Source organism: Chanos chanos, chromosome 8, assembly GCF_902362185.1.
Source record: "Chanos chanos chromosome 8, fChaCha1.1, whole genome shotgun sequence".
Taxonomy (NCBI): domain Eukaryota; kingdom Metazoa; phylum Chordata; class Actinopteri; order Gonorynchiformes; family Chanidae; genus Chanos; species Chanos chanos.
Genome location: NC_044502.1, coordinates 24,660,481 through 24,673,976, shown reverse-complemented (window position 1 = coordinate 24,673,976; position 13,496 = coordinate 24,660,481). Strand labels below are relative to the sequence as shown.

At 43.7% G+C, this 13,496-nt stretch overlaps 1 protein-coding gene across 1 annotated transcript in view; it reads left to right on the top strand.

Annotated features, from left to right (window-relative positions):
* arhgap32b (Rho GTPase activating protein 32b) overlaps nt 1-13,496 on the top strand; it is an 85,635-nt gene that overhangs the window by 35,300 nt on the left and 36,839 nt on the right. The window contains exons 3-6 of the mRNA XM_030783003.1: nt 1,548-1,568; nt 3,702-3,810; nt 5,265-5,356; nt 5,527-5,611. Coding sequence (XP_030638863.1) covers nt 1,548-1,568; nt 3,702-3,810; nt 5,265-5,356; nt 5,527-5,611 — 307 coding nt within the window. The remainder of the gene's footprint in view (nt 1-1,547; nt 1,569-3,701; nt 3,811-5,264; nt 5,357-5,526; nt 5,612-13,496) is intronic.

Sequence of the window (13,496 nt, the reverse complement as noted above, 5' to 3'; positions counted from 1 at the left end):
CATTACCATCAGTCTGGCTGAGTGAGGCTAAAACACACACACACACACACACACACACTCTCCTAGCAGAGAGATGAGAGTCAGAAAAACAGTGATGTTGGAAAGCGTCCAGAAGCCTCGTGGTTAGATACCAAGAGTGCATCTGTACACCAGTTATCCTAACAGTATAGTCTCCTGAGATTTGGTCTAGGTAAAAATTGGGATGGCCTTACTTCCTCTCCAAACATCAGTACCACATCATGTTTCACTGTATGTCCCATTAAAAAAAAGCCAACATCAGACTGTAGGGTACAACAGCATTTTGGTCTCCACACAGACTTAACCGCATTTTGGTCTCCACACAGACTAAACCGCATTTTGGTCTCCACACAGACTAAACCGCATTTTGGTCTCCACACAGACTAAACCACATTTTGGTCTCCACACAGACTAAACCGCATTTTGGTCTCCACACAGACTAAACTGCATGTTGGTCTCCACACAGACTAAACCGCATTTTGGTCTCCACACAGACTAAACTGCATTTTGGTCTCCACACAGACTAAACTGCATTTTGGTCTCCACACAGACTAAACTGCATTTTGGTCTCCACACAGACTAAATCGCATTTTGGTCACCTTTCATTCTCAGTTGTAGAAAGTACTTTTGTGCTTGTGTCATCATCTAATATCTGTAAAACAACTCTGACTGTAATAGTTGGAGTTTTGTCATTTGTCTCATGTCTGCCCTGTGACAGTTTCAATGTCATGTTTAACAGACTCTTCAGAGAGGCCTGACATTATTATATTATGTTGTGTTTAGAGTGCACTGCAGAGCTCTGTGACTGTAACACAGCTGGATCTCTGCTCAGTCATCCCCACTCAGCTGAATCAGACCCTGTTTGTCTCACACCACTTCCCCTTGCTCTGGAGTTCACTCAGACTCCCACAAATAGGGGCATGCCCAGTGCCATGGGGCGGGGGTGGATCTGAACAGAAGATTGGGTTGTTGTGTCATCTGTTTTTTGCTGTAAGATCTATCAAAATGTGGACTGACATGTTGTTGGGACTTTTTAGTGTTGAGGGATTTGTCACATGCATCTCTGTCAAAGCAGTTGTCTAAAGGGATAGCTTTATGACTGTTAGTCTCTCCAACTCTCCTGCCTCCTTCACTCACCAGCGTCCTCCACTCTCCTGTCTTCTCTCAGTCTGCAGTCTCTCTCTCTGGAGCAGTAATAGGACCATTACAATGGTCTTACTGACTTGTTTTCTGGCATGTGGCTGATGGAAAGCAGAACATCTTCTTATGCAGATACCAAGCTCTGTGAACTTGATCCAGCGGCAGTAGATTTGGGCCAAAATGTGTGCTGGTCCTAACAGGTGTAATTAATATTGGCTGTGGATGGAGAGTCTAGGCTAGGGCCACACCCGCTCAGGTATGGCTGCAGAAGACTGTGCTATAGTTTAGCACGAGAATGCTGTTTGTTCTCTTTCTCTCCCCCCCCCGTTGTGAAGAGATGCAAACGCTGCTTTTCTGGAGCGACATTGAGGATGACAGTTTGAGGTCAGTGCTATATGGATACCCCTGAGGTGTGTGTGTGTGTGTGTTTATGCTGGAGAGAGCGAGGCAGAGAGAGAGAATGTCTGTGACTGGTAAAGGTTTTACATGTGTATGTATGTATGGCTGAGAAGAGATTAGACAATGCTGTGGTTGGACCCTCTGTGGTGAAATATCTGCTCCTCTCATACCCACTCAGCTCTGCATATCTGACTCTTTCATTGTCTTTGAAAAGAGATGGGAAAGCACAACACTTTTCATTATTTTAGCTTTCTGTGATCCACATCTCCTGCTGCCAACTGCACATTTCTGCTGTTTTGCTTGCTTGCGTTCGTTCAGACTGGGTGTGGCTGAAAGCACAGGTCTCTGTTAAGTTAACCAGTAGAGACTGGACTGGGCCAAGGGCCACAATTCCCTATGGTTGTCAAAAGAATGTTTAGAAACTAGAAAACAGATTGACAGAAACACTTTAAATGACATTGTCCTGGATTTGCTTGCCTTGTGTACGCTTAAGGGGTCAAACGCATTGACCTCTGCTGCGTGGCGTTAAATATGGAGAAATACGTCTGTAATGCTGTTTTCCAGGTCAGGCAGTGTGATTTAATCTGTGGGGAATAGCTTTTATGTCATGGCTTTCACAGCTTTCTATGGAAACATTTTCCTGTGAACAGTGTGAGGATGCATCTGCCTTTGGAACACTCAGTAACTGTGTTGACAGTGCTCCGTTTTACACCTTTAAACAGGTTTGACATTTTTCTCACATGGAAGAAGCAAGACACTCTCTCTCTCTCTTTGTCTCTCTCTCTCACACACACACACACACACACACTCGCTCACTTTCTGCCTCTCTCTCTCTCTTTTCTCTCTCATGCTCTATATCTCTCTTTCTCTCACCCTTATCTCTCACTCACTCCTGTTCTGACTCTGTGATATCTCTGACCTTGGTTTTACCTACACCTATATCGCGAGTGAGTTTTCCTTCAGCATATAAAAGTGCTGAAAAGAGGGCAAGCTAGTCTGTGTTGTGTGGAGAGAGAGTCAGGACAAATGAAAGTTTGTCCTGTCTCTGGGTTTGTATGTATGAAGCAGGTGTACTGACACTCTGGGTCTGTATGTATGAAACAGGTGTACTGACACTCTGGGTCTGTATGTATGAAGCAGGTGTACTGACACTCTTGGTCTGTATGTATGAAGCAGGTGTACTAACACTCTTGGTCTGTATGTATGAAACAGGTGTACTAACACTCTTGGTCTGTATGTATGAAACAGGTGTACTGACACTCTTGGTCTGTATGTATGAAGCAGGTGTACTAACACTCTTGGTCTGTATGTATGAAACAGGTGTACTGACACTCTGGGTCTGTACGTATGAAGCAGGTGTACTGACACTCTTGGTCTGTATGTATGAAGCAGGTGTACTGACACTCTTGGTCTGTATGTATGAAGCAGGTGTACTCACACTCTTGGTTTGTATGTATGAAGTAGGTGCACTGACACACCAGGCTACTCTTAGGGAAGTGTATAGTACATTCACTTATGCATTTAGAGTGGATTTCTCTTCCCCCCTCCCTCCCTCCCTCCCTCCCTCTCTCTCTCTCTCTCTCTCTCTCTCTCTCTCTCTCTCTCTCTCTCTCTCTCTCTCTCTCTCTCTCTCTCACACACACACACACAGACTCATAAAAATCATGCTGTTGGAGCAGTGCCTTAGTAGTGCAGGGACACCGTGTCCCTGCTGTAGCATCCAAAACACACACAGGCTGACTTAGTCTTCATGGTTGGAAGATTTTTTTTTTTTAATTAATTCATTTATTTATTCCTCTCATATTCCAGTGATGAGTTTTGATGTGCTCTGGATTGAAATGATGTGACAGGAGAATACCTCTGTGGGAGCTTGTCGTCTGGCATTCATCAGCTCAAGGCTAGCAACTGATCTGAGATCAGTTTGAGTTCCTCTGTACCCTCCTGGCATACTGCTCTATAGTGTGGTGTTGAGACACACAGAGGGGCAGTGTCACATTCACAGAATGTGTGTCAGTATGGGAATCTGTGCCTGAGTGTGTCTGTTCTTATTCCTCTCCTCTTCCTTCCTTCCCTCTCTCTCTCTCTGTCTCCCTCTCTCTCTCTCTCTCTCTCTCTCTCTCTCCCTCCCCCTGTTTTCCCTACAGGGGACTGAGGCCTGGCAGACACCCAGAGGAGGACGACTTTGTGCCAGAGCTGACCAGGAGTATCCACCCCAGAGAGAGACCCGACTGGGAGGAGACTATCAGCGCTATGGTGAGTGTACTCACACACACATGTACACACACACACACACACACACACACACAGACAGACAGGGTGTTTTCACCCTAGAGAGAGACCCGACTGGGAGGAGACTATCAATGCCATGTTGAGCAAGCATTCACACATGGGTTTACACACAGGTATTCATACACAGGTATTCATACACAGGTATTCATACACAGGTAGTCATGCATGCTTGTTCACATACAGGGGTACACACACACACACACACACACACACACACGCACACACACACACACACACACACACACATATACATGTGCACTCTTGCACAAACAGAGTGTATTTGCTGTACTCAACTTAAGAGCATTTCATTAACCTAAATTTGATATTCCCTACTTCACTCCCAGACACACTAAAACTCTCAATGTGTTATTATAGAACTATCCTTTCTCTTCAGAAGAAAATAAGTCTTTTGATTTGGTGCACTAATTGTCTTTCACTGCCATGGTAACAGTGAGATTTTACTCAGAGAGGCAAGTGGCATCGTGGGCTTTCCATGCCTATATCTGTCCATGTCTATATTTTAAATGCAGTAAAAGACACTGTAACTTTGTGAATGTACTGACAGAGTGAATGGTGGGTAAAATATCTGGTCTTTAAGAGGAAGCCAGTGTACACACCAGCTCTTGTTGTGCTGTGATCAATAGTGACGCTGCTCAGGTCATGATTATTTTACCAGCTTTGACATACTATAGTTGGCTTCACAGCTGCTGGGATGGATTGGTCTCTATGGCAACCGGTTTGTCAGCTTATGGTTTTTTTCCCCCTCTTTCTTTCTTTCAAGAACATGCATTAACTATTGACTATAAGGAAAGGGAGAACAGGCTCTGGAGTAGCTGATAAATTTTTGTTCTTTGGAGATTTATGTGTTTACTTTTTTGCAGTGTTCAGCATTACTCTGGCCTATTGTCAGTATTACTCTGGGCTGTTGTCAGTGTTACTCTGGGCTGTTGTCAGTGTTACTCTGGGCTGTTGTCAGTGTTACTCTGGCCTGTTGTCAGTGTTACTCTGGCCTGTTGTCAGTGTTACTCTGGCCTATTGTGACTACAGACATCAGTCAGAGCACTGCTCACTGAATGGATGTGTAATTGTTTGTGTATGGAGGAGTGTATATGTGTATGTGCGTGTGATGTTGTTTATGTTGCCCTGCCTATTGGTGAGGACTGCTAGGTTTATGGGTAATCTGTGTGACGAAGTAGTTAAGACAAGTGGAGCTAATGATTGATTAGTTCTGCCTCGCTTTCCGCTGTTGTAGGGACTCTCTATTGATTTGTGCTGTGTGCATGTGTGTGCCATTCTCGGTGCGTAGGGGTTTGGAGAATGTGTTTGGGGAGGTTGAATGAATGTCACAGAGAGACTGTGTATTGATGAGGTGTGTATGTGTGTGTGTGTGTGTGTGTGTGTGTGTGTGTGTGTTACAGGCGCGGAGTGCTGAAGTACCAGAGCTGAGTTCAGAGCCACTCCTGCGGTCCTGCAGTAGCACAGCAAGCATGAAGGTCAAGAACATTAAAAAGTAAGACGCTATTTCATCTACCAGCAGGTACACTGATCACACACACATACACACACTGAGACATGCAAACAGTCAAACACCAAGAAAATAGTCCTTTTGCACAAGCTTTTGATCTACTTTCTGACCCTAATTTTGGCCTACTCTGCTTTGTTTTTTAAATGTTTTCCTAGACTTTCGTTCACAAAGGGCCACTTTCCAAAGCTGGCGGAATGTGCCCATTTCCACTATGAAAACGTTGATTTTGGGAGCATACAGGTAAGATGTTGTTGACGTTTTTGCTGTAGAGTAACTCACTTTCACAGTAGGGTAGCTCATGGAGTGCAGATCCAGGATCAATGTGGAGAGGACATCCACTGCTCTGGCGTCTGCATAAAGAGAAGCACGTGTGAGATAAAGAGTGGCAGCTGTGTGTGGCCGTGGTGTCTGTCCTCGAGGACAGAAAGTTGTGGAAATCAGCCGTGGTTATAGAGGCCATGACTCCAGCTCCTGTCTTTGCCTACAACAGGCTTCCATGTCTGTTGGGTTGAGTCGTTCCATCACAAAGGTACACTTTCAACACTGGCAAAATGAATGTATGTTTTTTTTTTCTTCATGGTTAAAACAGTTAAGAAAAGTGTCCGAGGAACTGGGATCTTGCTCATCTGGGTTGCGTATTCCATGTGTAGTGAATGCATTTGTCTGTAAAAAAGAGACTTGGACACCTTTCTAAATCTTCACCTAGATTTTCTGCCTTTGCCTGGATAATGCTCTTTTCTCAGCACTGCTTATTTTCATCCTTATTCAGTTGTAAATTCACTTCATTTTACATTCATCATTATCAACAGTAGCTGCACTGGGTGAAAAGGAAAGCACAAAAGCAGTGGTCAGATGCCTGTGTGGTGTCCTGCTGTGTAGGGACACAAGGTACCAGTCTAGCTTTTCAGGGGCCCATGCATGGACTCTTGTGTTAGGGATTAGCGGCTGGAATAGACGACATGACATAATGGGGTAGTTTGGTGAGAGTTGGAGCAGTACGGAAAGGAGCAGGAGTTTGCTGAGAGAGGCCTCTGCTTGGAATATTAATCCTGTATGGTGAGGCCAGAGACAGGGTGGGTTTAGACCAGCACTAGAGCCAAAGCACCGTGAGAAACCACTGCTGTGCACTTGCTGTGTCTGTCCTCAATGTATTCACAACACATGTCTAAGGCAGTGCATATCTCTGTTGACTCACAGTGAATGTCTCCACACACTCACTGTGAACGTCTCCACACACTCACAGTGAACGTCTCCACACACTCACAGTGAACGTCTCCACACACTCACTGTGAACGTCTCTACGAACTAACAGTGAATGTCTCCACACACTCACAGTGAACGTCGCCACACACTCACAGTGAATGTCTCCACACACTCACTGTGAACGTCTCTACGAACTAACAGTGAATGTCTCTACACACTCACAGTGAGCGTCTCCACACACTCACTGTGAACGTCTCTATGAACTAACAGTGAATGTCTCTACACACTCACAGTGAACGTCTGCACACACTCACTGTGAACGTCTCTACAAACTAACAGTGAATGTCTCTACACACACACAGTGAATGTCTCTACACACTCACAGTGAATGTCTCTACACACTCACAGTGAATGTCTCTACACACTCACAGTGAACGTCTCCACACACTCACAGTGAACGTCTCTACGAACTAACAGTGAATGTCTCTACACACTCACAGTGAACGTCTCTACACACTCACAGTGAACGTCTCCACACACTCACAGTGAGCGTCTCTTCGAACTAACAGTGAATGTCTCTACACACTCACTGTGAACGTCTCCACACACTCACAGTGCACGTCTGTGCGTACTCAAAGTGAGTGTCTGGGTGTGTCCACTGTGCCCATGCGCTTCACTGTGACTGCTGGAGTGTGATGGGGTGAAGCCTTTGAAACTCTGCTTTGAAGTTGCTGTGCTTTTGAGCTTTGTTGTTTTGTGAGAGTACCCCGATTCTGTAACTGTGACACAACTTTCCCTTTTGAAACAAACAACTCTTGATTTAGTTCAGCCAGGAAATGACATCAAACATAAAACAAATAAAGCACAGCCACACACGAACACCACACACACACAAAAGCATGCAATAAAATGAAGTTCTTACTGGTGTCCAGTAGAGGGTAGCAGTGTATGCTTCAGGGAACCATGGTGACATGGCAGCGCATGAATAATTCCTTTTTCCTTTGCTGCGTATGCAGCACAATCATTCAGCCCCACGCCGAAAACAGCAGCGCGCGAGAAAATTCGCGGCTTGCTAAACTGAGCTCGCTAAACAGAATGACTCAGAATCATAAGTGAGGAGGTATTACGCAGCGCAGACGCTTCTGTCGGGACCGTTAGCTCTGTTCACTTGGTTGGCGCTACTTTTTTACTGGCAGGAGATGCGGTTGAAGTGCTTTGTTCCGATGTGTCCCAGCCCTGGCTTTCTCTGGGATCGTGCGTGTGTGCGCCACGAGAGGGCTGCATAACCCGAACCCTAAACATAACCTTGGCACCTCTATCACCCAGATTCAGATTCCACACACAGCAATGGTACATTATTTTGGCCGCTACATCCTGAAACAGTTGGATACGTAGTTGACACACCATTGGCAAGAAACTAACTTCTGAAAGTAACTGCTGTTTAATTACGGACGAATCACTTTGTAACAGTAAATGTATTAACCAAACATATCGGAACGAAATTTATAATATGCTCTATATAAAACCACACTCGGCGGTTGTGATCTGATTCACACATACACAATCGCATACAATGACAGTCCACGAGGGCCTTATAAAACAAGTACGTTCTAGTTTATTTGTAACGCGCACGTGTACCGAACATTGTTTCAGATTCTTAGCCCAACGGACAATTTCTCTAGGGCAAGGCGCGAGACGGTCGTTTTCTCTCCACTAGCATGTCTGAAATGGCGTGTGAAAACGACAGTGATCAACTCAGCAGCCTTAAGATGTTCTCCGTCGAAAACGTAACGTGCTGAAAAGTAACTCCAAAAGAAGTACGTAGCCGACCGAACCGTGAGTTTTTGGACCAACGTGACGCTGAACAGCATACTTGAAATTTCGCTCCTTTGCCGTGATCATACAGTGCAAAGGCCATTTTGAGACTGACAATTGTATCAGATTATGTGTATCAGACTGATAGTTGTTACTCTCTCAGACTGTTCTCGCAATGTGGTTTGAAAGGATGATGGGCTAGAGGTTGACTCAAGGTTGTAAAGATGTGTCTTGGTTCTGTCATATTGTATGTATTCAGTAGGCATTTGCTGAATGGAAATGTCTCTTTTAGCACAAGGTTTTCCATTTGCCCACAGTGTGTGCACGCGAGTGTTCGTGCAGCACGTGCTGACTGCCTTGCTGGATGCTGTGTGGGATTGTGGGTAAGCAGGCACACAGAGCAATGGAGTTGTGGATCTGTGGTTGTGCTTGGTAGTGTAGAAATGACATATCTGCAGTGCCCAGAAAATCCACGACCAAACAAACAAGTGCTTCATTATAGACATCTCTGCATCTGTCCGTTGTAACGACCATGGAAAAGACTCGCCCTGGTAGGGAGGGAGGAAGAATTGGTGTGACTAAGTGAGGGGCAGTGCCCCCCCCCCCTTTTTTTATTATGTATTTACAGCAGACGGGTGCACTTTGTTACCACTGCCTTTCCCTTGTCCTAATTTGACTGTGTGCTCACACAGGGACGGCCTGCTGTGTGAATTCATGACCTCTGAGTTGTCCACATCTTCTCACAACAACACATCCAGTGCCAGAGAACTCTTCCGCTTCGTGACTTTGCCTCACCACATGTTCTCTGCTTTATTCCCTTATTTTTGTTGTTACTATTGTCAGTTTAGGCGGTTCTCCCTGTGTTGTCTGTCATTCTATATACCACTGGCTGCAGCATACTCCAAATATTTTCTACAGTATATGCTTATATGCATTGCCAGTGCTCTGTTTTACACCTTTAGACAGGTTTGATGTCTCTGCTCGCTTGAAAGAATTAAAGTTAGTGTTATTTGTTTTTTTTTTTTTTCCCTCTCTCTCTCTTATGTGTATATGCCCTCATTGCTCTCATTAGTTTAAAGTTACATCATTATCACTTTAGTTTTCCTGTCGAGGGAATATCTTTATTGATGTGGATTTTTGTTTACAATTACATATTTATCATCATAGATTTGCCACAGAGATAATATTGGTTTTTATTTGAATTTTGGTTCTGTTCCCTTCATGTATTATTTATCAGTCATATTCATATATTTGTTTATTGACTTAACCGTTTTGAGAGCAGACATGCATTTCTGTCACTACCTTTGAAACAACACAACAACAACAAAAATGAAGGCAGCAATGTTGTATGGACTCTCTGTTGACTGTCCCCGTCTGGCAGTGTGTGGGGAAAGTGAAGTGCAGTGGCAGACAACATGTGGTGTTTAGTGATGAGGCAGCCTGTGGCCGGAGAAAACAGAGAGAGAGCGTCTCCTCACTGGGGCTCAGACAGACCCATATGAGAGCTGTCAGCACGCCCACATCTCTCTCTCTCTCTCTCTCTCACACACACACACACACACAGAGCAGCACACCCTGCAGCCCACAGCCTGACTCATATCCAAGTGTGCAGTCACGTGCTTGAGCTTGTACGCCTTGGCTAAAGATTTCCATATCAGATCAGCTGCTTCCGTCAGGAGTAGGCTGTTAGCGTTAGCGAGCAGGGGTAATACACTCGCTACCTCCTTCACTCACTCTGTCCCTTCTTCACTTTCACTCACCCACGTGCTCTACTTTTTTTTTTTTTTTCCCCCACCAGAGCACAGCCTAGAACCTACTCTCTGTGTGTTTGGAGAGGTCAGCTCTGTTTGTAGGATACTGTTAATGCGGCCATCTGCACCTCTGCACCACCTGCCGCTGCACAGGAGTACACTGTAAGACTGAGAGGAACAGTTTGTCTCGTTGGTTTGTCCGATTATCTGCGTTTTAAAGGCTGTCGGGGGCTTGGGTTAAAGTTGAGGTTGAGGTAGGTTATTTTTGTTGTCACTTTTTTTTTTTTTTGTTGAGAAAGCTCTTCCTTTGAAATATCACAGCACCACCATGGGCACAGCTTTGACATGATCCAAACATATTTAAAAATACTGAAAATATACATACATATATATACACACACACACACACACATATATGTATACATATGTATGTATTTGTATGTATGTATATGCGTGTGTGTGTGTATATTAAAGAAGACTGTGCCAAGATGAGCCCTCCCTGTTCTCATTTTCTCCCTGAACCTGTGTTAGCTCAGATTGCTCTCTTTACTTTATATAGCAGGCCTATTCGACTGGTGGCCCACGGGCCAAAGCCAGCCTGACAGTGAGGTCCAGTGGCACAGACGAGATCACAGACAAATTCAGAGTACACTACAGTTAGTCTCGGTCAAGTAGTTCGGTTGGACAAGAGGTATTTCATATGTGGTATGTAAAGGATAGTCCACAGCAAGCTGAATGTTAGAAGATTGAGCTCACAATGCAGAGGTGAACAGTTGCCTCCATGGAGTTTGATATAATCCTCCTACTCACACCTGGGAGTGGATTATCTAGCTAATACCATGGTCACTTGCCAAGAATAAAAAATAAGATCAAGTTCAAGTTCAGGTTTATTTAGAGCCCAATATCACTGTTTACAGTCTCAAAGGGCTTTACAGGCCACAACAGTCAAATCAAAATATTCACTTATTTTTGTTTAAGGTTTGAAATAAAAGGTTACTGTTCCCATGACAGTTCCTTTAATAAGCTGCTCCCTCCCATGGGCTTTGCTGTGACCTCAGTATCGCTCTCCATCACTGGCATCACTAGGTATTAAAATTCAGTACAGAGGAGTCTCACAGTATGTTGTTGACATGGATAGTCTCTTAGCTACTTATTGCATTTTTTTTTTTACAGCAAAGACAAAAGCTATTCTGTGGTCAATTGAGTGACACTCACTGGTGTGATGGATTGAGTTTACATATATTCAGCATATGAATATAGATCTGTGATTAAACTTAACTTTAACTGCTTGAATACTAGTTTTAATGCAGAGCTTCCATCCATTCAGAAGTGAGCGTTCACCCAGACTACAGTAAAATTAGTGACTGTGTATATATGTATGTGAGACTGTGTGTGTGTGTGTGTGTGTGTGTGTGTGTATACATTGATCATGTCTGTGACTGACACATTGCTATATTGATAGGCTTACCTCAGCTGGGTAGTGATTGCAAAAGCTAATGGCCTATGAAATGAAGGATAGCAAGGGCCTCATAATGTCAGTATCCATGTGGCCCCACCTGACCCATTTTCCACCCCCTGAAACCCACTAGCTTTCAAAGAAACAGGAGAGGAGCAAGAGGAGAATTTGTGAACGGGCTAGTATCAGTGTTATTGAAAACAATATGCTGAAACCTTGGATTTGAGTGTAGCTCAGATGGATGTGGCAAACAGCAGCTAAAATACTCAGTCTTTTTTCAGAATAATTAAAACACATCTACCAATTGACTCAACCCATGTACACACACACTTCTGACTCATATTAACCCTCACTGACTGTATCTTTTTTTATCTGCCACAACAGGTGAAAACTTGTTGCATGTCTGAGTGATGAACAGAGCTGCTGACCATACACTGTAAAACACACTGTATGACTGTGTGCAAATTTAATAACCAGTTTTGGGATCCATAAAGAAGTAGGCCTGTGGAGTCTGTAATGAGTAGAGATGATGATGTGAGAAAGTCAGCCGTCTTTTTTTTAGTATCTGTATTACCTGCTACCTACCCCACGTTGCTTAAGAGGTTCTGTAACCTGTCTTCCTCTGCCTCTCCCCCCCCCCCCCCCCAGCATGGTGACCTTAAGAAAGAGCAAACACTCTTAATGGTCCTTTTGTGCCTAAATTACAGGACTACAGGATTGGGCATTGCTTTACTGCAGCCATTTCTCTGTGTTTCTCTGTGTACAGCATTGTGCAATTGTTTTCAAGGACTCAGAGACTGTTGGATACAGTCCAGAGCTCTATAGTACAATCAGTACAATTAGCTTAGGAAGCACAAGAAGCAGCCTATCAGGGCTGAATGATTTGGGGAAAATATCTGAGTGCGATTTTTCTGACAGACATTGTGATTGCGATTTGATTTGTGGCATATTTTTTTTTTAAGTCGAGCTTCAGTTCCGTGTTCACCGTATAATAGATTTAAAGCATTAAATGGGACATTACCACATGAGATACCTTCAAAATATTAACAGCTCTGTTGTTTCCATTGTGTGTTTATTACATTTTTTTAATTGGCATGGAACATAGAACAATTGCACATAGAACAATTATCACAAAAGCTGTGACTGTGTTAAGTTAAATAAATAAAGTAGGAAGAAGAAGAAGAAAACAATTCTAATAAGAAAATAATAGGACCTTTCTGTAAACAATCTCTGACACTGAAATAGGTAGGTCATTCACTGATGGCTCAGGAGCAGCATCTAAATATCGCACATTATATTTTCAAGTTAAATAAAGTACAGTCGGCCCTTGGTGTCCGCGGGGGATCGGTTCCAGGATCGGTACCAAGATCCATGGATGCTCCAAGTCCCTTTTTATAAAGTAGTGTAATATTTGCATATAACCTACGCACATCCTCCCGTATACTTTAAATCATCTCTAAATTACTTATAATACCTGCAAATTCCAGTTTTGCTTTTTGGAACTTCCTAGAATTTTTTTTCCCCCGAATATTTTCGATACGTGGTTGGTTGAATCCATGGAGGGCCGACTGTGATGATGATAATAATAATAATAAATAAATAAATTCCAATAAGAAAATAATAGGACCTTTCTGTAAACAATGTCTGACACTGAAATAGGTAGGTCATTCACTTATGCTTCTGACTCAGTGAGAGCCATTTTTATGCACCATGAATGTAACATTTTCCTAGGGTTTCATGTGTTTGCTGCTGGTGGGCTTATACCCAGTCGCCTACGGTCACTTTTATTGGTGAGCATGACTGTCACACAATGAGGACAGCATGCCTTTGCAAAACCGTTGACTTGACAGTTTAAATCCTGGGTCTGGGGTCAGACGTGCTGCATAGGGTATATATTAAA